This window comes from Rhineura floridana, chromosome 1 (genome assembly GCF_030035675.1).
Source record: "Rhineura floridana isolate rRhiFlo1 chromosome 1, rRhiFlo1.hap2, whole genome shotgun sequence".
NCBI classification, from domain to species: Eukaryota; Metazoa; Chordata; class Lepidosauria; order Squamata; family Rhineuridae; genus Rhineura; species Rhineura floridana.
The window spans coordinates 254,066,292-254,093,468 of record NC_084480.1 but is presented as its reverse complement, the minus strand read 5'-3'; the positions used below and the strand labels follow the sequence as shown (position 1 = coordinate 254,093,468).

At 40.7% G+C, this 27,177-nt stretch overlaps 1 protein-coding gene and 1 non-coding gene across 18 annotated transcripts in view; one reads left to right on the top strand and one right to left on the bottom strand.

The window, feature by feature from the left end:
* DTNA (dystrobrevin alpha) overlaps nt 1-27,177 on the bottom strand; it is a 309,414-nt gene that overhangs the window by 124,393 nt on the left and 157,844 nt on the right. For all 17 annotated transcript variants that reach the window (XM_061598211.1, XM_061598258.1, XM_061598135.1 and 14 more), the window contains one exon: nt 7,189-7,256. In XM_061598211.1, the coding sequence (XP_061454195.1) occupies nt 7,189-7,255 (67 nt within the window). In that variant the 5' untranslated portion in view covers nt 7,256. The remainder of the gene's footprint in view (nt 1-7,188; nt 7,257-27,177) is intronic.
* TRNAA-UGC (transfer RNA alanine (anticodon UGC)) lies at nt 22,124-22,199 on the top strand. The gene has a single exon. It is a non-coding gene; the product is annotated as a tRNA-Ala (tRNA).

Genomic DNA, 27,177 nt, shown 5'->3' with positions numbered 1-27,177 from the left:
ACCATTCCAGGCCTCTCACTTTTTCTTCCAACAGTGCCACAAGTTTGCATTTGTTACACGTGTATGCCATGTTGTTCTCAGGCAAGAAAACAAACATGGCACACACCTTGCAGGTCACAACTACTGGAGTATCCTTCCCGTTCATACTCTCTTCTACCTTTTGTTTTGGAATGGCCTGTGCTTGGTCCTGTCCTACTTCAGGGTAAACTTGAGAGTCCCACTGGTATGTGGTGCACTGTGGACCAACTGAGACAGCTCCCTTTGCTCTGCTCAGTTAGGAGTTAGGAAACAGAATGAAAGTCCCAGCACACCAAGCTGCTGCTTGTTGCCCTCAGCAGTTCTCAGGCCACACCCTTAAGCCAATGGCTATCAGGCCACAACCCTTCCAATCAAACTGCTATGGAACCCTTCAGAGCACACGGCTTATTACATGGCTTCATTGCCCTCTTGGCCTTTTTCCTTTCCACACTACAGCTCCTTCGTCAAACTCCTGTTTGCTCTCCCTGTTTGCTTGCTCTGTTCGCTTGCTCTCTGAAAGCTGGCTTGCTTATATCTCCTCACCTGTGGACCAACTGAGACAGGGTCACTGATTTCAGTGGGTCTGCTCTGAGTAGGGTTTAGTTGAATACAACCCTCAGAATACAAAACAGGGGCAGTAAGGGGTGTGGCCTGGGGAGAGTTCTGAGGTCCAGTGAGAGAGGCCTGGAAGGCTGCATTTGGCCCCCCGGGCCTAAGGTTCCCTAACCCTGAAATAAAGACAAGAGGGAGTGTGAAAAAAGCAGCTATAGTATTTACTTGATAACATCCTATTTTATCCTGTGCCCCCTAAATCTGTTCTAGGGCTTCCTTCAAATCTCCAAAGTAGATTTGTGGAGGACGTGGGGCACATGCAGGTGAAAGAGAGAGGAGAAGTAAAAAATCCTCGTGCTAATGGGGTGTGCTAATTGGAGACTCCCCTATGTCTTGGATGTGGTACATGAACTAATTTGTCTGTAAATTTAGTTTGAGAACAAAAGTTGCAACAAGTGGGTTCTCTATGCAGGGAAGTTCCTAATCCTTGTTCACTCAGTCCAGTTTGTTGGAACAAAATTAATTTTGGCTAAGGCTGTAAAGGCAGAATTGCATAGGACGGCACGTTGGGGCTCTTTGGGAAAGTTACAATATAGCAGCAGGGACAGAGCTCCACAAGGGCAGAAACCCTGTCTGCCTATATGTTTATATTACAGCAACTGGGCTAAGAAAATTCACCAGGATGAAAATTAACTAAGTTCAATACTAAGCCTGAGCTGAGTTAGATATGCTGTCCTCTAAAAGTGTTATATTCTGGTTATTTTGAAACTATGAAAAAGGTAATCTATTTACCAGTGAAGTGACAACACTTGATTGGTCTGTTGACCAACAATCAGGCTATTACTCCAAGATGCCGCTCTGGGCTCCTACTGGGAGGAAGGGTGGGATATAAGTCTAATAAATAAGAATAAGAAAACTAGTTGTGCGAATGAGATCTAAAGTGCTCCAAATGAATTCCAAATATATGGGGACTGCATCTGTCTTTCCACTCCTTTCATTCCAAGAGTAATCTGAGTGAAGCAATACAAGAGGCAAACTTGCAGACACACTGCATCCCTATTGTCTCTTAAAAGGGGCAAATGTGGACAAAGGTCATGCAGCATCCCTTCAAGAAGTGTCTTGTCAACAAGTAGGACATTGCTACCTTTGTATATAAGCCAAGTTTAAAGGTCTGAAAGTATTGCTGTTTATAATGCTGCTTTGTGTGTGCATGTGGGAGAGGAGACTTCGGACAGCCGGCTTGAGCAATTGCAGTGTTGGAGAAAATATGCAAAGTTGACTGAATGAAGTTGGAAAGCATTATATTGAGCTGATTTGCATGTTCCTACAAAAATACAAAGTCCTTGCAAAGAGCCTTTGCAAGAAAAAATTGGAAAAATGATTTGTGAAATTAAAAAAGAACAAATTCAGAATGCCCTAATGACATTTAACAAGTTCTGATTGCCTGATACTCTCATGAGAAAAAGATCACAGGATGTGCATGTCACAATTCTTCAGGGAACAGATCATAACAAGGGAGATAAGTCAAATCAAGGTGAAAGTTGTGTTTGTGTGAAAATAGGAATCAAGAGTCTTAGGAAAGGATCTAAACAGCAAGCATCTGTACAATGAAAAGTCATCTCGATTTAGGATTTATGGTTACAGCACAGAAAGCATATATGTATGCTGAAATTTCAAGCTTCCATGTCAGGAAAGAAAGAGAGAAAGAAGCAGCATTATTTCTTCTGTGTCTCGGGTCTGCTTCCTACACTTCTACTTACGTTTCTCCTTTCTCTTTTCCGTCTGCCAGGTATTCCATCTCAACTAGATCCTTTTATCAATTGGCTGCTTGAATAGCATCTGTTCCTACCAGAAGCCCCCTTGAACTATTTAGTGTCTCATCCTAATTTTTTTTCATTTCCCCACAAGATGGTTTATCCTTAGCAGACTAGGAATTTGTTCCCTTCATTGGTCATGTTGGTTCGAAGACCCCTTTCATTGGGTCCAGCTGTTTCCCTCAGGTCAAGTGACAAACACAGCACAATATTCACATTTACTTCTTCTCCCTTTCTTTTTAAATAAATATTTCCTATTCATCTCAGGATTCATATATTCATTGCTAAATGTTTTACTACAGCCCTATATATTTGTATTACTTAATCTTGGAGGATTCATATTAAATACATGTTAAAGCAGAGATTTGCAAACATCAGTCATGGACTCTTTTTCAAACAGCATAATAATTATGGGCATTTTGCCCCCTCATTTCACTCCAGTGGCAATAACACAATTGCACTCTTGCCTTGCTAATACTACATGTATGAGATCACAACATTTACTCAGGGTATTAATTGGCCCTGGGGCAACAGGGAGTAAGCAATCTGTACTATGATCCTCAGTATGTGCTTGAAGGGTCCACTCATCAGGATTATGACTCCCAGAAGAGAGTTGAAGAGCACCCCTTGAATAATGCTGCAGCAATGCTGTAAAGAATAATAAGAACCTCTGTTTTGAAAGAGGTTGCAGAGCAATAAAATGAGGAGAAAAATGGCTTTGCAAATAAGCTTCTTGAAGGTTGGGACCTGGGTTTGTTTTTGTTTTTTTTGGGGGGGGAGGTGGGGAGGGAAGCAGATGTTTCCTTATACTGTTCAATGCTATTTACATTTTTGGTGATTTATATATAGTGATAGTAACCATTTATCTAAACCTCATTTCATTGTTAGCAGAATGGCTGAATCAAATTCCAGAACTGGGTCTATTAGATGGAACACTCAGGGGCATTCCTCATGCTCTTAGAACAGCCTTCACCAACCTAGTGCCCTCCAGATGTTTTGGGTGACAACTCCCATCAGCCCAATCTGCACAGCATTTCCATGTCCAGTAGCCAATTACACTGGCAGCTGAATCTAATTTCAACACTGGAGATGGGCCAGTATGCTTCACCACACCTGGTGCCCACTCAAGCATATGCTGTAATGCAACACTAGCATTGGCAGCAACAACATATGTCGCATTAGCAAAACAATGCCTCCACATAGGGTGATGCTTGCTGGATAGTGTGGCCTGCTTGCCTTTCTGCCTGCTCACTTGGTCAAGGAACTTTCCCAGGGGTAACGTCTGTGACATGTTGGAAGAACATGACTAGGCAAGACCATCAGCTAGATTAGCCCAGCAACAAGCAAGCATTGCTGCTGCTAGGTTGCCATCATGGGAGAATGAGAACAGCTGGGAGGCTCAGGAAGAATGGCTGGGGGAGGGCTGTTGCTGCCATTCCCCCCTCCCTATCCCGCATCTGTCAGGCAGACGCCTGACTCTGTCTAATGTTCTGTTTGTTTATCACTCAGGTCTTTTATTGAAAGAGAAACCAATTGTAAAAAACCCAGTTTTTGTTGGCATACATCCAGAAACAAAAAGAAGGTAATTTTTTGCTTCTATTCCAGCTGAATGTAGTTTTATTATCATTATTATTTGTATTTTGGCTACAGTTCAACATAATTTTCCTATAAACTAGAGAGTTCCGAGCTGGTTGCTGATGAAAAGCAAATAGCAAGGTATCAAATGAATAAGTAAACAATGTAAAAATCTATGATCAAATTGTATTTGGAATGATTTATTTTTTAAAAAATCACTTTCATATCCTATGATGATTAACAGTTTGCAGACAAAATACAGCAACACACTATAAGAGCTGGTTAGCATTTTTGCATTCAGCAGAATTCTATTTCTACTGGATAACATATGCTAGCAGCAGCTCAGAGTGGATACATTCACTTTTAACTTGTGTATTAGCAAACATCCATCTCTCTTACTGTATTAATAAGGTGCCAGCACAATGGAAGGTATTCTGTTTATTAGTATCCCTCATTGCTTTTGAACTTCATGTCAATTACAATCTTGCCTTTGTACATCAAATTAAGAACAATGATATATTAAATGTATGAGATCATTGTTGGCACATTGAAAAGTGTCCTCTTTGAAGCTAGCACAGACCATAAACAGTGCATACAAAAAACAAAAATAAAAGACCAGCCATCATGGCTTATCTTCATCTTTAACCAGCATCACAACCTAAAATGGAGCTAGGTTAAGCTGAAGCAGCTGTTAGTTCCAGCTGACTGAAGTTCAACATAGTTTTAGCAGAGGGCAGACTGCCTATCTCATATCTGTTCAGAATCTATCAGAAGTAAATCTAATTCTTTTTCTAACTCGCACCTAGCAGTGCCTTGACTCTCCATTAAATGTGCATCAGTAAGTTCCCCATTGTGGCCCTTCTCTTTTGGAATTCACTCTTAGAGTTTGACTTCAAGCATTATATATTCTTTGTCAGCTTTAGGCAGCAATTCCATGCACACATACCTAGGAATAAGCCTCCAAAAAGCAATTTTCTGAGCAAACACGCATAAGATTGCACTGTTAGGCTGCAATCCTATGCACACTTTCCTGGAGCTAAGCCCCACTGAACACAATAGGACTTATTTCTGGGTAGACATGCATAGATTGTGTTTTCGGGTTTACTGAAATCCTTCTACTAATAACTTTTGACATGGACCCAATTATGGACCTTGCTAGAGCTATCAACTTACAAATGTGTTTTGGCTTTTTATATATAAGCAAAAGAATTGTGTCTTTAGTGTTTTAAAAATGGGTTTGATCCAGACTAACAGTGCATTGTATACATGTCTATTCAGCAGCAAGGCCAATTCAGTGGGGTTTTCTTCAAGGTATGTATGTTTGAATTGTTGCCTAAGTTAGTTAAAGTTAGGTCCCACTGAAATCAACTGCACAGTTATTCACGAACTGATTTCAATGGGAGTTAAATTTAACTAATTTAGTTTGGATCTGACCCATTGTGACACTGACTTTAATAGAGCACTATCAGCTTTAGTAAGTTGTGGTTGCTGCTGTTAAAAGGTAAATGTAGCTTTGCTCTGTAACACAATTAGCATATTGGCTTTGGATTCAAACTGGGGCATCAAAGTTCCCATCTCAAGTGTCAAACAAGAGAACCAACTTGCTTGGCAGTGACCTCATCAAGAATCCCAGCTTCTGAAGCTCTCTACTTCTTGACAGCCCCTTTGGTTAACTGAAAGCAGATTGTAATGTATATTATCATTTACATTTACAGCCCTAAATCTTACTTGTACAATCCAGTTTTATGAGTCTCAGTTTTGTGAAGACCTGCTGTATCGTCAGGTTGCCTTACAGTCTCTGGTAGAGACCACTTGGAATGAAAAAGAGAAAGTGATCAGGCTTCACTTTTCTGCTAATATGAGCTAGTTTGGCACACTAGAGAAACTACTGGCTTTAACTTTAATAAAATTATGCATGGCATTGAGAAAGTGGATAGAGAAAAGTTCTCTCTCTCTCATAATACTAGAACTCGTGGACATTCAAAGAAGCTGAATGTTGGAAGATTCAGGACAGACAAAAGGAAGTACTTCTTTATTCGGTGCATAGTTAAACTATGGAATTTGCTCCCACAAGATGCAGTAATGGCCACCAGCTTGGATGGCCACCAGCTTGGATGGCCACCAGCTTGGATGGCTTTAAAAGAAGATTAGACAAATTCATGGAGGACAGGGCTATCAATGGCTACTAGCTATGATGGCTCTGCTCTGCCAGCCTAGTCAGAGGCAGCATGCTTCTGAAAACCAGTTGCCAGAAGCCTCAGGAGGGGAGAGTGTTCTTGCACTCGGGTCCTGCTTGCGGGCTTCCTCCAGGCACCTGGTTGGCCACTGTGAGAACAGGATGCTGGACTAGATGGGCCACTGGCCTGATCCAGCAGGCTCTTATGTTCTTATGAAAGACCTGCTGTGTTTGACTCATAAGCTAGCTTCTGACATATAATGATCAACTTCACATATCTGATGCAAAAATGAACACAAAGTTTGCAAAACACTTTACACAATAAGGTTACAATGCTCAGCATATTTATTTGAAATTAAGTTCCATAGAAATCAATGGGGCTTTCCAAATATATGTGTTGAGGATCAAGAATCAGGTTCTGAAACTAAACATACTCAACTGTAAACTAAATTCTAATAATACCAATTTAAGATTGTTTAATCCTAAAGTGACATATATCAATATATATTTTTCAGTGAAAAAAACCCCATTTCCAGTCAGGACAGTGAAAAAATATTTTTAACTAAGAAAATGTTAACTGAGACACTTTAGAAAAGCTAAGAAAATTTCAGTCTAGGACTCAACAGAGGGAAGCCCAGGAGAGCTAGTGATCCAGGGCATCCACAGCAAAAAGAATCATTAAAATATGTTTGACATTTGACGTGCTACTGAGAACTAAGGGTTTTGACTGTTCATACTCCTTTTCTCTTCAAGCAATATATTTGTATTATTATAGTTGCGCTTGCCTTGGATGTCTTAGCAGGAACTGATATGGTAGAAAACTAGCTTTCAAATAATCCACAGAAGTACAAAAATACAACATTGGGTCAGTTAAGTATAACTTCTTGCAACTTGCCTCACACTAAAAGCACTTTTAAAGCACTTTTTGTAGAACAAGTTGCTTATTGCCCAAGGCACAACTCCATGCACTATTTGCTAAAGCTACATTCTGTCTTGTTGGTCTTTTGCAAGAAAGAATTCAGCTACTTGGGGAAAGAATGTCACAGTACTTACGCATTTCTGCAAACAGCTGTCTCCTTTCTGCCATGGTAGTTCCTCTTTTCCCACAGTCTTCAATCATTCTGGGCAACAAAAATATTAAGAATATTTTCAGAATCATTCATAAGCTGAACACATTTGCAAAAATGTCTGAAATGTTCCAGTGTATTACTTCTTCCTATTATATTCCCAAACAACACCAGGAACATCCTCTTCAACAATGTATGATATAGATTTTTCCTCAAGCATTTACTTTGGTCCCTCATTGTCACCTCCAAAGAACAATATTTGGTTTTGTTTGAAAATATCACTGCAAATGTTTAAAAACATCATTTCATTAAAATAAAATATTCCATCATTTTGCTCAGTGTGCAGCTTGTTTTAAGACGAACAGCCAAATGCTTTTCACAGTCAGTCAATGTAAAATTCTGCATTTATGTTGTTCCTTCTGGGCCTTTTACCATGGGTTGATGTCTATTTTACGCAGACATAACTTTTGCATTATAACATTTGTGAGAAACTGTACAAGAAGAGCAAGTTTCCTTGTTGCGGTATTACATATAGTTGTAGAACTCATTATGTGAAATTTACCAGCCAAACAGAAATTGAAAGAAACATGAACAGAACACTCCGCTGTAGCTGGTTTCAGCTTTTGCAATAATCTTATCTAGGGAAAATCCACAAGGATATCCAGTTTGAACATTTTCATGCTTATGCCTTTCAGAAACACACCTGTGCAGACAAACAATATGTCAGAAATGGGAATGCAAAATTAATTCCGATGCAAAATGGATGCTGCTCTGCTCATTTTAGTGAGGTCATGCCTCCTGACTTGAATAAAGGCTGATGAAGAGTAGGTTAAGTTACTGTGTTGGGTGAAATCATATTTGCAACGTTACCAACTTCAGCAATTCTTGAAGTTAATAGGTGAAATGGAGAAAGGTTATTGAAGAGCCCTACTTGCCTTAATGGATTTACAGCTGCATCACTGAATCCCTTGTTACATTTCTTCTAATAAAACATTTCTCTACTAGCAGTCTTTCTCAGCTATACATTTCAGCATTTCAGCACCAATCTTTGGCAATATCATAAAATTACTGCCTGCACTTTCCCAAGGCTACTTCTAGCTGCAATGCACTTATAGTATTTGTTTGTACTTCATGTAGATGATCTACCTATTGTTTTAGGGGGAAAGCTGCTAATTCACACCAAGTACAATAACTCTTTAACTGACTCTTTGTGTTTTGCCTTCTTTTTCAAACATCTCCATTACAAATATAAAATTTCATCTCAATTATTCATCTCTTCTATAAAAATAATATCCCAGAACAAAATAATATTCTTTTCATTACACACATTCTATGAGCTTTAAAAATGGGATTGAAAATACTGCTTTGACCTAATTGTATTGTTGGTAACAATAGCAACATTTATTTTTATTTCATTATAAACTATTTCTGTTTCATGTTAATTTTGCCATGCATTTAATCATAGGTCCATTAAGTAACATTTTTGTGGACTGTTTTTAAAGAGTTAAAAATTAATACTGAAATTCTGCATATTTTATATGCTCATTATATGCATTCTTCCCCTAAAATGCACATTTTTGTATGCTTTCAATGCATTTCCACTAAAATATCCACTTCTGTGCACATTTTAAAAACCAGAAGTATATTGCAAAATTCAGAGAAGTGCATCATCTAATTCTGATCCACATGTAAGTCTGGGACTGGTTTGCTTTAAAACAATAGGCCTGTTTGCTTTAAAATGTTCTATTTTCAGCACATAATTAGAAATCAAGTAATATTTAAGTGAAGTTAAAATCTTTATGAGAAACCATATGTGATTACTCCTTACATTTAAACTGTTAACATTATGTAATACAGTGATTTGTCTTTTATATAGTACATCCTTCCCCTTTTTCTATGGATTTCAAAAATCTGTCCACATCAATTTCCCCCTCATTTGAGTAAGAACTGCAAAGGGTATTGTTCACTGAGATGCATGTAGAAATATAACCCTCTCTAAGTATAATGGGAAAGTGTTTTCTAATTCTTCTCTTTCTAGCTTGAAAGCAGATTTGATAATAATGGCAGCAAAATTTCACACACCACACACAAGGCCAATTTTAAATGTTGCATTTATTCAATGTGTTCTCTGTAATAGCAAAAGCACATATGATAGCAGCTCAAGGTTCTACATCTCCCTTTCCTCAGGGTTCTTTTCATTTGACTAGGTCAGAAAAATGACATCTAATCAGGGAAACCAGAGTGAAGCTGAAGGGACAGTGAGTATGAAGTTCTGGAAGAGAAGTTTCATGAAGACAAAAGCAGTTTCCTCAAGACAATGCATGTTGACTTTTGCTTTCTCTCATGCTACTTATGTGGCTGGGCAGTGCTATAAAGCTGACTGCAACATTTCACCTACCGTTAAGCTCCTACTTAGTCAAAAAGGATCTCTTGAACTGCCTACTGGTGGCATGATTAAGACAAACTTCACTTTAAAATAAGCCATCGGTGACAGACTTAGGTTGGGTAGGATGGCTGGCCTTCGACACTTTGATGGTTCTGAGTCTGGATAGTGGCAGATTGGAATACTATTAAGACATAGTTTCAACTCTGGCACCACTTATTATTGTCTCTTGGCAGACAGTTTCCATCATAATCCAGAAGATAAAGCTGAAATTCTGGCCCAAACATATTCTTTTTGTGTAATTAAATGTATTTTTTTAAAATGAAGATAAAATATTTTCTCATTGCTCCTCAAAACACATTTATTTATTTATTTGATTTATATCCCACCCAGTAGGAGCCCAGGGTGGCAAACAAAAGCACTAAAAACACTTTAAAACATAATAAAAACAGACTTGAAAATATATTAAAACACAACAACCATTAAAAACATATTAAAACAAACCATCTTTAAAAATATTTTTAAAAAACCTTTAAAAACATTTTTAAAAAGGTTTAAAAATATATTAAAAAGCAATTCCAACACAGATACAGACTGGGATAAGGTCTCTACTTAAAAGGCTTGTTGAAAGAGGAAGGTCTTCAGTAGGTGCTGAAAATATAATAGAGATGGTGCCTGTCTAATATTGAAGGGGAGGGAATTCCAAAGGGGAGGTGCCACTACACTAAAGTTCCATTTCCTATGTTGTGCGGAACAGACCTGATAAGATGGCATCTGCAGGAGGCCCTCACCTGCAGAGTGCAGTGATCGACTGGGCATATAAGGGATAAGATGGTCTTTCAGTATCCTGGTCCCAAGCTGTATACGGCTTTGTACACCAAAACTAGAACTTAGCCCAGTAGATAATAGGTAGCCAGTGCAATTCTTTCAGTAGTGGAGTGACATGTTGGTGATAACCTGGCTCCAGTGAGCATTCTCGCTGCTGCATTTTGCACCAGCTGCAGCTTCTGGACCAGCTTCAAGGGTAGCCCCACATAGACTGCACTATAGTAATCCAGGGAGGTTTCCAGTGCATGGACAACAGTGGTCAGGCTATCCCTGTCCAGATATGGCCACAGCTGTCTTACCATCCGAATCTGGTGAAAGGCACTCCTAGCCACTGAGGTCACCTGGGTCTCTAGCAACAAAGATGGATCCAGGAGCACCCCCAGACTATGAACCTGCTCTTTTAAAGGGAGTATGATCCCATCCAAAGCAGGCAACTGACCAATTATGCGAACTCGGGAACCACTAACCCATAGCGTCTCTGTCTTGCTAGGATTGAGAGTTAGTTTATTGGCCCTCAATCAGCCCACCACAGAGTCCAGACAGGGGTCCAGGACTTGCACAGTCTCTCCTGATTCAGAAGTTACAGAGAAATAGAACTGGGTATCATCAGCATACTGTTGACATTTTGCCCCAAATCTCCTGATGATCGCTTCCAAGAGCTTCATATAGATGTTAACAGCATGGGGGAGAAGACATTACCCTGCGGCAACCCACAACACAACTTCCAGGGGGCTGAAAGACAATCGCCCAATGCTACTCTTTGAAAATGACCCTGGAGATAGGATTGGAACTACTGTAAAACAGTGCCTCCGATACCCATCTCACCAAGTCAGCCCAGAAGGATACCATGGTCAATGGTATCAAAAGCCACCGAGAGATCAAGTAAGAAGAACAGGGTTGCACTCCCCCTGTCCTTCTCCCAAAAAAGGTCATCCTTCAGGGCAACCAAGGCCAATTCAGTCCCATAACCAGGCTTGAACCCAGACTGGAATGGGTCAAGATAATCTGTTTCATCCAAGAGTACTTGCAATTGCTGCACCAACCCTCTCAATCACCTTCCCTAAGGGGGTATTTGCGACTGGGCGGTAGTTGTCGCAAACCAATAGGTCCAGGGTGGGCTTTTTCAGGAGCAGTGAATCACCACCTTTTTCAAGGAGGCTGGAACCACTCCGGCCCACAATGATGCATTGACCCACACCCTGGATCCACCTGGTCAAGCCACCTCAGAAAGTTTTAATTAGCAAGAAGGGCAAGAGTTGAGAGGACACATTGATGGCCGCATCATCACAAGCACCTTGTCTATGTCATCAGGTCGCATCAACTGAAACCATTCCAAAAAAGTTGCAGCAGATGTTGCACTGGACACCTCACTGGGGACTACAGTAGATGTGGATGAAGTATCAAGATTGCTATGGAGGCAAGCAACTTTACCCTGAAAGTGCCTTGCAAACAATTCACAGTGGACCCCTGAAGGGTCTAAAACTCCATTTCCTGGAGTTGACGTCAACAGACCCCTGACAATAGAGAAATGCTCCACTAGAGGATGCAATGGTGGCAGAGAAGTGGGCCTTCTTCACCGCCCTCACCACCACACAGTAGGCATGATTATGATATTTTACTTGTGCCCAATCAGCCTGACAGCACATCTTTCGCCATTTGTGCTCTAACTGTCATCCAGCATTGTCAAACAAACTGCCTGAACCTGAGTTCTTCTAACAACTAGTTGATATAACTTTTATTTACTTTATTCGTGAGCACTCTAATTGTATACAAAAAATAAATTATTTGTCCATTTGAATTGAACAAAATCCCATAACTTGACCTGTAAATCAATGTTGCAAGGCCCTGCAACAAAATATTGCAGTATAGAGCAGTCCTGTACACTGTTCAAGTCAGCCAGCCATGCCTTTCCTCATGACTTTCCATTCATGCCTCCTGCTACCTTAAAACATGGTGGTGAGATTGTTAACTGGGGCCAGGCATTATGGACAGATTACATCTGTCCTTTGTTGCCTTCACTGTCTCCCTATTCATTTCCAGGCCCAATTCAAAGTGCTGATTTTGACCTACAAACCCTTATATGGCTTGGGACACGAGTGCCTAATGAAACATCACTTCCCATGTGTATTTAGCATGCTCTCTGAGTGCCTCCTCATGCTGATGTACAGGAGTTTACTATGAGGGAGAGGGCCTAGTGTGAAATGCTCTCCCTAGAGAGGGCCACTTGGCACCCACCTGAATGTCTTTAAAGAGCCAGGCAGTGCCTTTTCTCTTCTCTGAGGTCTTTTAACATCTATCTAGATTTTTTTTTTAGTTACCTTAATATTATTTCATATGTCTCTGCCAAATGGATGCCAATTAGTTGGGTTTAGCTTATGTGTGGGAGTTCTAGCTCTTATTAATTGCTAAGATGATTTTTGCTGGGGTTGATATTTGTTTATTTTTATGCTAGGCTTGATTGTTAGTATGAACAGTGTTTTTTTGTGTTTTGATGTGTTTTAATGTTTCTTTTATACTAGTGTAGTACATTGCCTAGAGACTGTTGCCTAGAGATTTACATGAGGCAACTGAGAAACAAAATAAGCAATTAATAATCCTTTTCCCAGAGCCCACATTGATGAGATTAATGAAGTGAAGCCACCAAAATATTATTTCTCTATAGTGAGATTGGCTCTATGACTGCTCTTTAACAATGTAGACAAAGCTACAGATCATGGCTCAAACGTTAAAGGAAAATGTACAAAAACTGGTAGAGCCAGGCATTTGGTGGGCTACTACCAAACACAAGAGTATTTACAAGAGCTTGGACTGGGAGCCCCGATATGTAGTGAAGGAGAGAGTGCCTCCATTTTCCATCTTGGAGTTTTCATCCAGTCTGACAGGCAACTCTGGAGGGATGGCTGACTTTCAATGTAGCTCTTGGGCCAAAAAAGGCCATCTTTAGGCTAGATGAAAGCTCTGGGGCAAAGAGTTGAGGAGGGATGGCTCTCCCCACCTCTTCATCCAAGACACTCCTAGCAGTTTTCCAACTGCATGATATCATGACAAGAGAATCCAGGTCTATTTCAGCCATTTGTCCTGTATCCCACCTATCTCTTGGAGTATGACTAGATTATTATCTATTAGTATTGATTAAGCACTTTAAATATTCCTAGGTGCTATACAATGTAGCCAACAGGTCCCTGCACAATGTCTTACGATCTAATATACATAAGACAAAAAAAAGATCAGGACTGAAAGAAAAAATATGCAAATATGCATAGGCTGCGCAACTCCCACTGAACTCCATGGGGCTTACTTATGGGATTGTACTGTTAGGTACCAACTGTTACATAAAAATAACGTCATACAGAAGCAAATATGTAGATGTGAAGGAAGGAGCAAGATCATACTTGCTGCCCCTTTCTCAGCCTCTGCAAATTGACTGGCTCTTACACACAAAGCCCACATGTATAACATGTACATTCAAAGGTAGTGGTCGGAAGACACCAGTCAACACATGGTAGTTGGAGGCAAGGTCATTCTCATCCTTCATGCATTTCTTCTGTTCACATTTGTTGCATGAAAATGGCTAGAGTCCCAGTAGAACAGCCACTGCAGCAGGCAATTTTGGTGGGGGAGGAGTAAAGTGGCAGTCTCTCCCCTCTTAGGCCAATGGAAAGGGCTTCCCAATCTCATCTTTTCTTCTGATACAAAGAGGTGGAATGGTGATGTACAGATTCCCAGCTTGCAGTGACTGTACTCATAGAGCTCACAACACAAATATACTGACTGCTTAAGAATCTTGAAAGGGGGAACTATATAGTTCAGACAGAGTTTTACTTTTTTACTTTAATTTAAAAGGAGTATTGCATATTAAAAGAAAACCTAGCCATCAAGTTTCTACTTCTCTTGAAGAAAACTGGTCTACCAAACGGAATGACAAATAGAATTTTCAGAAGCCAAAATTAATAGATGGATACTGGTGCATAATTTAGTATTAATAAAAAGAATGCTGTGTATATAATTCTGCGGTAACATATTTACAAAACAAAGAAACCAAGGACTAATTTAGTAAAAAAAAAAGTTTTATCTTTTTCCTTCTCACTTACCTATGTGTGTGCAACATGAAGCTGTACTAGGTTTCATCCTAGAACAGGAGTGACTCACCCAGTGAGACAGAGCTGCAGCAATAACCTCTCAGCCACAGCATTCCTGCCGTTCACTAAGAGGGCCAAGACAACAGGAGGTCAGGGCTATGCGGGTGCATTAATGGGAGCTGCTGCTGCTGGGAAGCTTTTGCTGCAGTTGTGCCCTACCAGGCGAACCACTCCTATCCTAGAATCTTCAGTCAAATTAACTGAATAACTCTGCTTTATGCTTATCACATGAGACTGGTTTATCTTCCTGTCATATTCTACTACAGAGTATTAATCTAAACTCCTTCATTATAAAGCCAGCTTTGATGCAAACCTATGCTGTTTTGCCCCAGAGAAAATGCAGCTAACTGATAAAAAATACATCATAGATCAGACATTCCATATTAGAGGGAACATGCTAAAATAATTTAATCAATAATATATTTGGCATCATTTATTTATTTTCTTACATTTATATCTATCATGGCACCAAGATGGCATACATGTGGTTCCTATCATCCAGGCACTGACCAGATCCAGGCCTGCTTACCTTCAGCAAGATGGTGGTCTCATGTACCTTCAGACCATTTCACCAAACCAACAAAATACCCAAAGGATTATGCAATGTGTAGTGAAGAGCCAGGTGTCCAGTTCCATGGGAGCTTGGGGTTCACAGGGAAAGCAGGCAGAGTCCACTCAAAGCAAAGAGAAAACATGAATAGGACCTTGGACAGGTCCAAGAGGATCCTGCTGGCTAAAGTATTGTCTTCTTAAGACAGCTACAGTAGATGTTGTCTCTACAGAGCTAGACCCAACTGAAGCTTTCAGAACATAGCAACATACACACCAGACCTTGCACCTTCATCCACAATCAAATCATGGATGAGTGTAGTTTTACTGTGTACCATTCTGGCACTAAACAACAGCACACACAGGCCAGTGGGCACAGCAGATGAACAACCAAAAACCCATGCATGGGGGAGAGGGAGCAAAAAACAAGGCATAGATAGCCTTGCTTTCATCTTCTGTATCACTTATCACTTCCTCATGGCTATACACCCTTCTATCCATGATTACTAAAACTAGGGTGGCATCACCCACATCCCTTCTTCCCAAGATTTCTCCTAAACACATGACAAACAACAGCAGCCCATTAACAAAATCTGCCACAACCAGTTACCACAGTAGGCATCTGAGAGAATGGGGAACAGTGTTACTAGAAGTACACAAGACCCACCCAATACCTGTCACAATGGCACATCTACTCTCCCACCATCTTCTGCCCAGGAAGAGATGGCCTGCTACCAGTTGCAGACTCTCACTCTGAAGGCTTTCTTGTATCATACAGGTCACTGTGTACAGGCTCTCACCCTGTGCAAGTTCCACACATGCACCCTTGGCTCTCCCCACTACCCAATCTCCTCTAGAGTGCTTCCAAAGGGACAACTCCCTTTGGTGGCAACTCCAACAGCAGCAGATCTGCTGCCCAAGGGCAGCCAGGCTTTTATGCCCCCAGACCCAGCCAGGAGCTGATGCAAGAGGCTGCAAGTTTGAGCTCAGCCTTTTTCTAGAATTTGGGTCAGGTGGTGGTGGGGTCCCAGTCCTTACATCATTTACCAGGGACCTCAGCTGTCTCAAGAGACAGCAACCCAGAGGAGCGAGTAAGCAAGCACCCAGATGCTCAAGTACTCACTCCCAGGATAGACGTTCTCTAATCCCCCAGTGCTGCAGCTGTGGCTCATATGCATCTATGGGTCCAAAACCTTTACAGCAGAAATAAAATGTTGAATGAATAAGAGGAACAGAAGAGGAGCAGCAAATAAAACTGAGGCAAACGTGTTGTTTAACAAGACATACCAATTAATAAATTTAAAAAGTGAACACTAAGACAAATCCAATTAAAATACAAAACAGAATGTTTTCAACCAAAGAAAAACTGCCCCATTTGACTTCATCTGTTGAGGCCAAAGAGAAAGTACAATTAGTACTATGTTAAAGCTCTTTCGCTCTTTCTAGGCACAGTTGAGAGCATTATCTTTGGTTAAGTCTACTGCTATCTCATTCTGCACTAGCAGTGTATTTTTAATAAAGATAGACAAATTACTAATATTTTACATTTTACAAAACAGGTCATGTTTTGTACACTCATTTATTTTAGATATTGTTATACTTTGTAATTAACTGTGACCAACATACCTTAACCATATTATCCTAAAAGCAAAACATAGGTTTTAAAATAAGAATATTGCTGATTATTCCCCATCATTTATGGGTAGCCTATATATGTTTCAGACATATGCCAGGATCTCCACTTCCTAGCTTTTGGCTTAAAACTCACATTTGGAAAGCTGTTGTTTTTTTCTTCAAGAAAGGATGAACAATGAACTGGACACGTTTTGAGATCTGTCAAAGTATTCAGATGATTGTGGACCAAACACATACCTATCTTTGTATAATCAGCTCCAAAGGTGGGCACCTGCCAGGGCCCAAAACTGTAAGAAGACCCATCATTCCACCAGTGCCACCATACTCATTTTCCATGGAACTCTCAAGACATCTAGAGACAATGCGATAGAATACTCAGTTTGCACATTCCGCCTCTTCCAGATTAAGGGTAACTTGCCTGAGGAACCCCAAAATTCTGGTGACAGAATTGCAATGACTTTCTCCAAAAGTGTGTGTAAAATCCACTGTGCATTAGGATGGAATGGCTAACCTTTGACCCTCCAAATATTGCTATACAACTCCCATCATCCCTGACCATTGCTCATGGTGGTTGGGTTGGATGGGAGAACAATATTTTTAGGGTCACTGGTTCCCTACCCCATCTTAGGGCAAAACTGTGCTATTATGTGGGAGATCAGTGGTTGGATTTCCTGATGCATTTTTCTTCTGCTTAGCAATGGGGAGATTTGGACTGGGTTTATGTTGCAGGGGTGGTTAACCCTTTCCCTTCATGCTGATCCCCCAATGCAAATTCCCCCTCTGTTATTAGCTGGGGAGTGGAAAACATCTAACTTGACACTGTCAGGACCCACAGAGGTCTATATAGCTGATGGTTAAGTTCTGGAGTAGGCAGACAAGCATACAAATGGCCAGATGCAGATGGCGTGGCCTAAGATAAGTTAGTGATCAGGTTCAAGAGCATGTATACAAGGAAACAGGATGAGGAAGCTGGGGTGGGGGTCACACGAGAGGAGTCTATTTAGCCACTTCTCTCATAGCTGAGTTGCTTGGACTAGGGAGCCAAGCCCCGGACGCTTCAAATAGAAGACCAGCAGGACACCTATTGATTTCCCAGGCCACTTGATTTCTTTGACTAGTTGTGGTCTCTCTTCCGGCCACCATCATGGGAGATACCATAGAGCAGCAAAGATCAGGTCAGGCAGTCCCTTCAGTGGCACAGAGAGTAAGGCACTTGGAACTTGCTTTCAAACTCTCTTGTCCAAGCCCACTGGCCTCTCACACACATATTATCCTGTTCTGATGGTGTTGGGGCTCACAGAGAAAGTGGAAACAACAAACCAGCAGGTTAAGTCAGGTCCAGAAAAATGTCAAGTCTCTTTAAGGAGGTCAGGACCCTGTGTAGCTCCCAGTAGGCCCTGCTGGCTGAGCTTTGGAAGATTCTGTCTGAGCCCAGTACCATCTGGGCCATCTGAAGGCTTATGTAGGCTGGCAAGGGAAGGTGATTGAGAGGGTTGTGGTGCAGCAATTGCAAGTACTCTTGGATGAAACAGATTATCTTGACCCATCCCAGTCTGGGTTCAGACCTGGCTATGGGACTGAATCTGACCTGGTCGCCCTGATGGATGACCTTTATCGGGAGAAGGACAGGGGCAATGTGACCCTGTTATTCTTACTTGATCTCTCAGTGACTTTTGATACCATTGACCATGGTATCCTTCTGGGCCGACTAGGTGAGATGGGTACTGGATGCACTATTTTACAGTGGTTCCGATCTTATCTTCAGGGTCGCTCTCAGAGAACAGCATTGGGTGACTGTATTTCAGCCCCCTGGCAGTTGTGCTGTGGGGTGCCGCCAGGTACTATCTTGTCCCTCATGCTGGTTAACATCTATACGAAGCCCTTGGGAGCAGTCATCAGGAGATTTGGAGCGAGGTGTCAGCAGTATGCTGATGATACCCAGCTCTATTTCTCCATAACATCTGAATCGGGAGAGGCCATGCAAGCCCTGGACCACTGCCTGGACTCAGTGGTGGGCTGGATGAGGGCCAATAAACTGAATTCTAGCAAGACGGAGGCACTGTGGGTTGGTGGTTCCCGAGTTCGGATAATTGGTCAGTTGCCTGCTTTGGATGGGGTCATACTCCCTCTGAAAGAGCAGGTCCGTAGTCTGTGGGTGCTCCTGGATCCATCTTTGTTGCTAGAGACCCAGGTGACCACGGTGGCTAGGAGTGCCTTTTACCAGCTTTGGCTGGTAAGACAGCTGCAGCCGTTTCTGGACCAGGATAGCCTGACCACTGTTGTCCACGCACTGGTAACCTCCAGGCTGGATTACTGTAATGCGCTCTATGTGGGGCTGCCCTTGAGGTTGGTCTGGAAGCTGCAGCTGATGCAAAATGCGGTGGCAAGACTGCTCACCAGGGCAGGGTATCGCCAACATGTCATCCCGCTGCTGAAAGAATTGCACTGGCTGCCCATTTGCTACCAGGCCAAGGTCAAGGTTCTAGTTTTGGTGTACAAAGCCCTATATAGCTCAGGACCAGGATACCTGAAAGACCACTTTACCCCTTATCTACCCAGTTGATCACTGTGCTGTTCAGGTGAGGGCCTCCTGCAGATACCATCTTATCAGGAGGTTCATTCTGCACAATATAGGAAACAGACCTTTAGTGTGGCGGCACCTACCCTGTGGAATTCCCTCCCCTTGATTATTAGGCAGGTGCCATCTCTGCTATCTTTTTGGCACCTTTTGAAGACTTTCCTCTTTCAACAAGCCTTTTAAGTTGAGACCTATCCCAGTCTGCATCTGTGTTAGAATTGCTTTTTAATATGTTTTTTTAAATAATGTTTTTAACCCTTTAAAAAAGTTTTTTATATGTTTTAACGTTGTTTTGTTTTAATGTATTTTAAGATCTGTTTTTATGATGTTTTAAAGTGTTTTTAGTGCTTCTGTTTGCCGCCCTGGGCTCCTGCTGGGAGGAAGGGCGGGGTATAAATTAAATAATAAATAAATAAATAAATAAATTTATAAAATCCATTGCCTTTCCCATAAAAAGCACCAGGAAGGAGTACAACATTAAATACAAAACCAATGTAATCAATAAAAATACAAATCAGTAATAGAACTATATAGAACAGTGGCTCCCAGACCTTTCCCCCCCCCCACAGACCACTTGAAAATTGCCAGTGATCTTTGCAGACCACTTAATTATTTTTCTGTTAGAGCAGTTGTACAACACTATGCTAGATGCTGTATTATTTTTAATTGTATTTTTGCTTCTTTTATTTCTTATATTTTATTACAATTTGAATTCCATAGAATTCAAATTGTAATTCCATAAAATAAAATATAAGAAAAGCAGCAATAAAATACAATTAAAATGAATGAGAATATTTAATACAGACGTGTCACAGACCACCGCTCATGGACCAGTTTGGGAACCCCAGCTACAGAAGCAATGTTATACTCCTGGACAGTGGGAGACAGCACTGCCTATGAACACTTTTCTTTTTCAACAAGCCTTTTAAGTTGAGAGCTATCCCAGTCTGTCTCTGTCAGATTTGCTTAATATGTTTTTTAATAATGTTTTTAATCTTTTAAAAAAAGATTTAAAAATGTTTTTACCGCTGCTTTGTCTTAATGTATTTTAAGATTTGTTTTTATGATGTTTTAAAGTGCTTTTAGCGCCTTGTTTGCCGCCCTGGGCTCCTGCTGGGAGGAAGGGTGGGATACAAATCAAATAAATAAATAAATAAATATGAAGCTTTGGAGTAAAGGGGTACATCTGTGTGCAGTGGTTAGAGTGTCAGGTTAAGACTTGAGAGACCACTCAGTCATGAAGCTCACTGGGTGATTTTGGACCAACTCTCATCCTAAGCTACCTCACAGGGTTGCTGGAGATCGAGAAGAGAGGACATTGCCTTATACCGAATCAGACCACTGGTCCATCTAGCTCAGTACTGTCTACACTAACTGGCAGCAGCTCTCCAGGATTTCAGACAGGATTCTCTCCTAGCCCAGTCTGGAGATGCTGGGGACTGATGCAGATGCTCTACCACTGAGCTACAGCCCTTCCCCTGAGCTCACTGGAGGAAAGGCAACATATCAATGCAATGATAAAATAAATCATACTAACAAATCTAAGAGATGTCAATTAGATAACCAAGCTGGAATTGTTAGGCCAGTATCCTGCAAATAGGGATTTTGTTCTGGAACATGCAAAAGAGTTCTGAAATGCACTTGGCTGCTCTGAACATTATTTCATATGGCAAGAACAAATGGTAAATGGAGAAGCCATCAAATTGGCATCTTCTTCGTTTAGTCATGCTCATTTTGCACTCCCTCCACTGATGGAGACAGTTGTCAAAATATGCTGTGGCCTCCAAAAGCTCCAGATTCTGGCAGAAGTAATCTCAAAGTCCTGAGGGCAAATTAATTCTGCAGTTGTAAGGTACAGCTGAGCTCACTACACATACAGCACTTCTTGCCTTTCCCCCTTCACCTTCTGTAGCATCAGTGTGATGTTGTCAAAGAAACAGCTGCAGGGAAATGTTTCTTCTGCAGTGGAGCACATCACTGTAAGCATTCTGCCATACACAAATCAGAGGAAATTTGAAGAGGAATGTGGGCAAGAATGGAAGATCCTGACACCAACAATTAGTATGACCTTGATTCAAGGTACATGCAACTTCCCTCGACAGGAAGAGATATTTACTGAGCTCATTTTTATTATTTTCAGCTTTTAAGCACTGAAGACTTCCAATTTTTCACTGAAAAGCTTGAAATATGATATTCGGGTTACAAGGCACACATTTTTAAAATTTATATGTAGTTTCCCCTCCCCCCTCCCGCATAAAATTCTCTACTATAGAGGGACCTTTTTTAGTACAGCAGATGGAGACTATTCATACCTTCCCTTTTCCAGGAAGCTTCTGGGTCATCCCCTTAGTTCCTATCGTAACTAAGCTAAAGTAAGCTAAAGTACATATTGTTTCCTGGCCTACCATCCACTTCCTACCTTCATATGTTGTTTTGCTATGCATATTTTAGATTGTAAGTCATACCTGTTCTGTGTAAAGAGCCCTGTACATAGATAGGGCCAAATAAATACAATATACCTTTACCAAATTTGGGATACTGAAACTTGGTGGGCAACAGGATTGACAACCCATGTTTTTATCCGTCCTGCTCCCAGCATCACTTCCACATGTTAAACATATTTCTTTTGGTTGCCGTTAAATTGTTTTGTTATGTTTGCCACCCTGGGCTCTTTCGAGAGGAAGGGTGGGATATAAATTTAATAATGAAAATAATAATGAAAAATTTGTATATTTGTGCAAGGTGGATGCTCTGTCTCACTTTCCCACCATGCATTCAATTCCCCAGTTTGGTGAAAGTGTGAAAGTGGGGAAGGGCCATAGCTCAGTGGTTAGAGCATCTGCCTTGCAAGCAGAAGGTCCCAGGTTCAATCCCTGGCATTTCCAGGTAGAGCTGAGAGACAGACTGTGCCTGAAATCCTGGAAACCCACTGCCAGTCAGTGTAGACACTACTATGCTAGATGGACCAATGGTCTGACTTGGTATAAGGCAGCTTCCCATGTTCCTAATGAATGCCTCATTGACAACAATGGAAATTAACAGAGGTGCAATATTCACAGCCCCTTCTGCCATTTCCCACCATTCTTCTTAGTTTTCTGGGCTTCATGGGGGCTGTTTGGGGGAGGGAGCTCTTTAACTCAGAAGACCATTTTATGGTAAGAAAAAGTGCCCACAAGTAGTAAAATCACTTTCTCTGCAGTATTTTTCCAGCAATGGCAAGCTGTTCACAACAGCCAAGAATTAAGAGAATTGTACTGCAGACATAGGAGCTGTGGTGAAATAGGCTGTTCCTGATTGACTGCTGACAAAGGTTTTTAAAGTCTTACTGTTCTCATGTAGCTATATATCATTTGTAGCATTAGTAGGAGGGCCAATCTATAATGATCTGTCTCATTTTCATTACAAGCATTAATTGGAAGGTTGCTTTTTTTCCTTTCTGAAACTAGAAGAGATATGAAAAGAAATTATGTCCTAGGATGACAAGATGAGGATGTGACAAACACACAACCAAACTGAAGGATCTTTGAAAACTAGTTTAAAACTGAAGCCAGGAACAAATGTTTAACAGAAATTAAGTCCTAACTGGAGATTATAAATCTTTTTATAAACCCAACCACAAAAATCAGATTTTGCAGTTTGACTGTTAGCATTATCTCAGTGCAGTCAGTCTTATTGCTTTAACTCAAAAATACTACATCTTAGCTGAGTTTAGAGGATGCTTGAGGAATCTGATCTTTGCAACCTGTAATATGAATCATCATCATCATCATCATCAATTAATTAATTCACTTTATATCCTGCCCTTCCTCCCTAAGCAGCCCAGGGTGGCAAACACATAAATGTTTATTAATAATAATAATAATTATTATTATTAATACTACAACTGCTACTATTTGATTTATTAGTAACTTGTTACCTGAAGGTCTCCAAGCGACTTACAACATACAACAATTAAAACATCTTAAAAACAATTTCAATACAGATGCAGACTGGGAAAGGGCCAGTTCCTATATTGTGAGGAACAGACTTCCTGATAAGATGATATCTGCAGAGGCTCTGACCTGCAGAGTGCATTGTTTGATTGGGGATATAATGGGTGAGACAATCTTTCAGGTATCCTGGTCCCACGCTGTATGGGACTTTGTACACCAAAACCAGCACCTTGAATTTAGTCTGCTAGGTAATTGGCAAGCCAGTGTTTCTGACAGGCAACTCCCAGACTAATGTACAGATTGGAAGTTAGTTATCCACTAGCTCAGCCTTTCCCAACCAGTGTGCCTCCAGATGTTGTTGGGCCACAACTCCCATCTTTCCTGACCATTGGCAATGCTGGCTGAGGCTGATGGGAGTTGTGGTCCAACAACATCTGGAGGCACACTGGTTGGGAAAGGCTGCACTAGCTTTTGCACCTCCTGAATGTTTTAACACAATTCTCAGTTCTGAATACTTTCAACATGAAAAATACACATTTAAAATCAGTGGCATCACTAGGGTTGGTGTCACCTGGTGTGGTAACTCATGGTGTCACCCCATGGACCTCCTCCCGTACCAGACCTAGGGTGCCTAGGGCTCTGGGTTAGGGTTGCCATATTCCAGTTCCACAAATCCGGGCAGGCTAATTTGCATATTATGCAAATTATTTGCATATTTAATATTTGGATTGTCCAATTGTTTTGTTTTTGTGCCTAGGAATTACCACCAAAAACTGGGGAAAGATTTGAGAAATCTTATTTTAAAAAAACTTAACATTTTCAGCCTTAAATGCCTAGACTCTAGTTTCCAACACTATGGAATGTTGATTGATTAAGAAGATTTATATCCTGCCCTTCTGCTGTTAAAAACAGAGCTCAGGACAGCTTACAAATATAATAAAAACAATAAAAATGCACAATCAATATAAAAACATAATAAAAACACAAAATAGCAACAAACATAAAGTAAGTCAGGGCAGCAGTACGGTTAACCATTACATATACGATATATTTCAGAGATGTGGTGGGTGGAGAAAAACAAGCCAAAATGTTAGGAAAAGGAGTCTTTCACGCCACATGCTCAGTTCTAAATACTGTTGCAGCAAGTTTTACAAGTTCCTCCAGTATTCCACTGGTGCAGGCACTCAGACATTCAAAGTATCTGTATGTTTCTTAGGTTTTATAAAAGCAGAGCTTTGCTTAACTCAAAATTTCTTCTCCCTTTGATCAACCACATCTACACAGGTTCCACCTCCATACTCAAAATGAAACTGGGCCTGGAAGTGTGCAACAACCCCGCACATACCTTGCTAATTAGATTACCAATGCCAGGATGTCTGTCTTATCGACTACTCTCCTGCTCCCCCCCCCCCCCCCGGGCATCATGAAAGACCCAGTCCTGGGCTCAGAAACAAAATAAATATCTGGTCCTCTTCAAAGTACTGATAAGCCTCTTGTTTTAATTAAAATAATAATTATAAGTTCTTGCTCTTATCACTAATGGGAGTTAATTATCTTGCATATGCTGCTGTTGCTTCTATGGCTGTAACAGAGTGAGGTTAAAGATAAGTGAAATGCAAATAGGAAAAAAACAACACAAAAGGCAGTAACACTTTCCTAAATGTAATATCATACCAACCACAACAAGATTCCTATGAGTAAGGCAGAAAACTAAGCATCTCACAACCAGTCAGGATTCCTAACCAAAAACCAAAAATAGGATAAATGAAGAAATATTTATATAAGCATGACTATCAAATATATTTATTATTTACACAAACTGTAAAGATATTTATAGTGCAATCCTAGGTTTATTTAATCAGAAGCAAGTCCCAGTGTATTTAGTGGAACTTATTCAAACAGGGACAGAACTGCAACCTCAAGTGATAAGCAACTTCATTCACACAACCCAAAATTCTGAATCATGCCACTTTGCGCTGTTTTGCAACTGTTTATACTTGTGTTTATGGTTATTGGATTTTAAATGGCTTTATTTCTTGTTGTGAGCTGCCTTGGTTTCCAACCCTATCTCACAGGGTTGTTGGAAAGACTACACACACACACACACACACACACACACACACACTGCAGATGTATAAATACATTCAGCCCATATAATAGTTTATTGTCAAACCAGTTGGTCATTGCAGAAAAATCAGTATTAGTTTAAAGAAAATCAGTATTAGTTTCCTACAGAATAAAAACTGTAATACCTAAGTAAGCCCTGCCTACTTGCTTTAAAATAGGACTGGGGGGGGGGAACACAGAAAGAGAACACAAACACAATTCTTTTTTACATTCACTCCAAAGTCCCATTGATTTTCAGCACATTCATAACCATGTCTACTCAAAAGTAAGTCCTATTGAATTCAATGGGATTTACTCTGGACGTATGGGATTAGCAATGCTTTTACCCCCACAAAAGCAAGTATTGGGAAGGTTTTCAAAACACTGCCCAGGATCTGACTCCTACACACAAGAGGGGAAAAAACTGAAATGTATATACTTACCCAATTTATGAGATTTTCAGATAAACAGGGGGAAACCACAATTTTCTGGCCTTGCAATGAGGTTTACTAGACACTGCCACAGGTCAACCAAACACTTCACTGATTGGCTGCAATCCTGAACGGGCGGGGTTAAAGCTACGAAGTGCTATACAGTAGTTTAAAAAAAGATTTAATGGGGGGATGACGTTTTTATGTATATCTCGAGAACCGGACCACCTAGAAACTTAATTTTTTTTTAATTAAAGCTGAGAATCTGGGCCAGCTAAGGGGCTAAACGGGCGCTGGGTGGCATGCAAAGAATCTGGGTAAAACCCGGCTAACCGGGCAATATGGCAACCCTACTCTGGGTGACACCCCCCTCTCATGGTGTCACCCTGGTGCGGTCCGCACTCCCCACACCCGGCTAGTGATGCTGCTGTTTAAAATGTGTATTTTTAAATGTGAATTTTTAAATGTGAATATTTGTGCAGATGCTGTTTTTAAAGTTGTGGATTAATGCAGAGACATGTCATAACAGACTTATGAATGAACCCAGACTGGAATTTTATTTTTATGACATTTATATCCTGATTTGCCCGTTTCTAACTGAGCTGTATTGCTATTCTTGTTTTTGTTATCACAGTTATATCCCAACAGTCTTCTCTGGAGCTCAGGGGAATGCACATGAAGCTGTACTACTTTAATCTCAAAGCAAGCCCGTGAGTACATCGCTTTCAAAGACAGCAGCTTTTACAAAGCCACCCAATCAACTTTATGGCTGAGCTGAAATTTGAACCCTAGTCTATCCACAGCCAGACTACCACTTTGATTTCTTACATATTCTCACGATCGTCACACTGCATATTTCTTACTAGTTCATTTTGTGCAATACAGCAGAACACTTACAAACATTCTTCCTCCTGAATCTTCAGAAATTTGAATTGCAGGGTAATTAAATAAAAACTGGATATACAGGGTTGAGATTAAACAAACTACAATTTTGAAGTCAGAAACATGGTATGATGAGATGTCCAGGTGAGCTGGCATTGATAACTAACTGAGATGCCTCTCTACGGACATGTTTACACCCAGGACCCACTCTCCCCTTGCAGTGGGTGATACAATGTATGCTCAAGTGGAGCTCCCCACTGAAGCCATCTGCAACCTCTTTCCAACAAAAAACAACAATTCCTCATCTGGAGCTGTGAATGTCTTGATCATTCTGCCAAAGTTCTGACAAATATATTGACACAAAGAACACAAAGAACCAAACTCATGCAATTAGGCTTTCATGACTTAAGCCCCATCCAGGGCAAGGAATGTTTCAGGGAAGGAGGGGAAAAGGTCACTCCCACAGCCAATTAAAATAAATACTTTAATTTAAAAGTATTTAAATTATACTT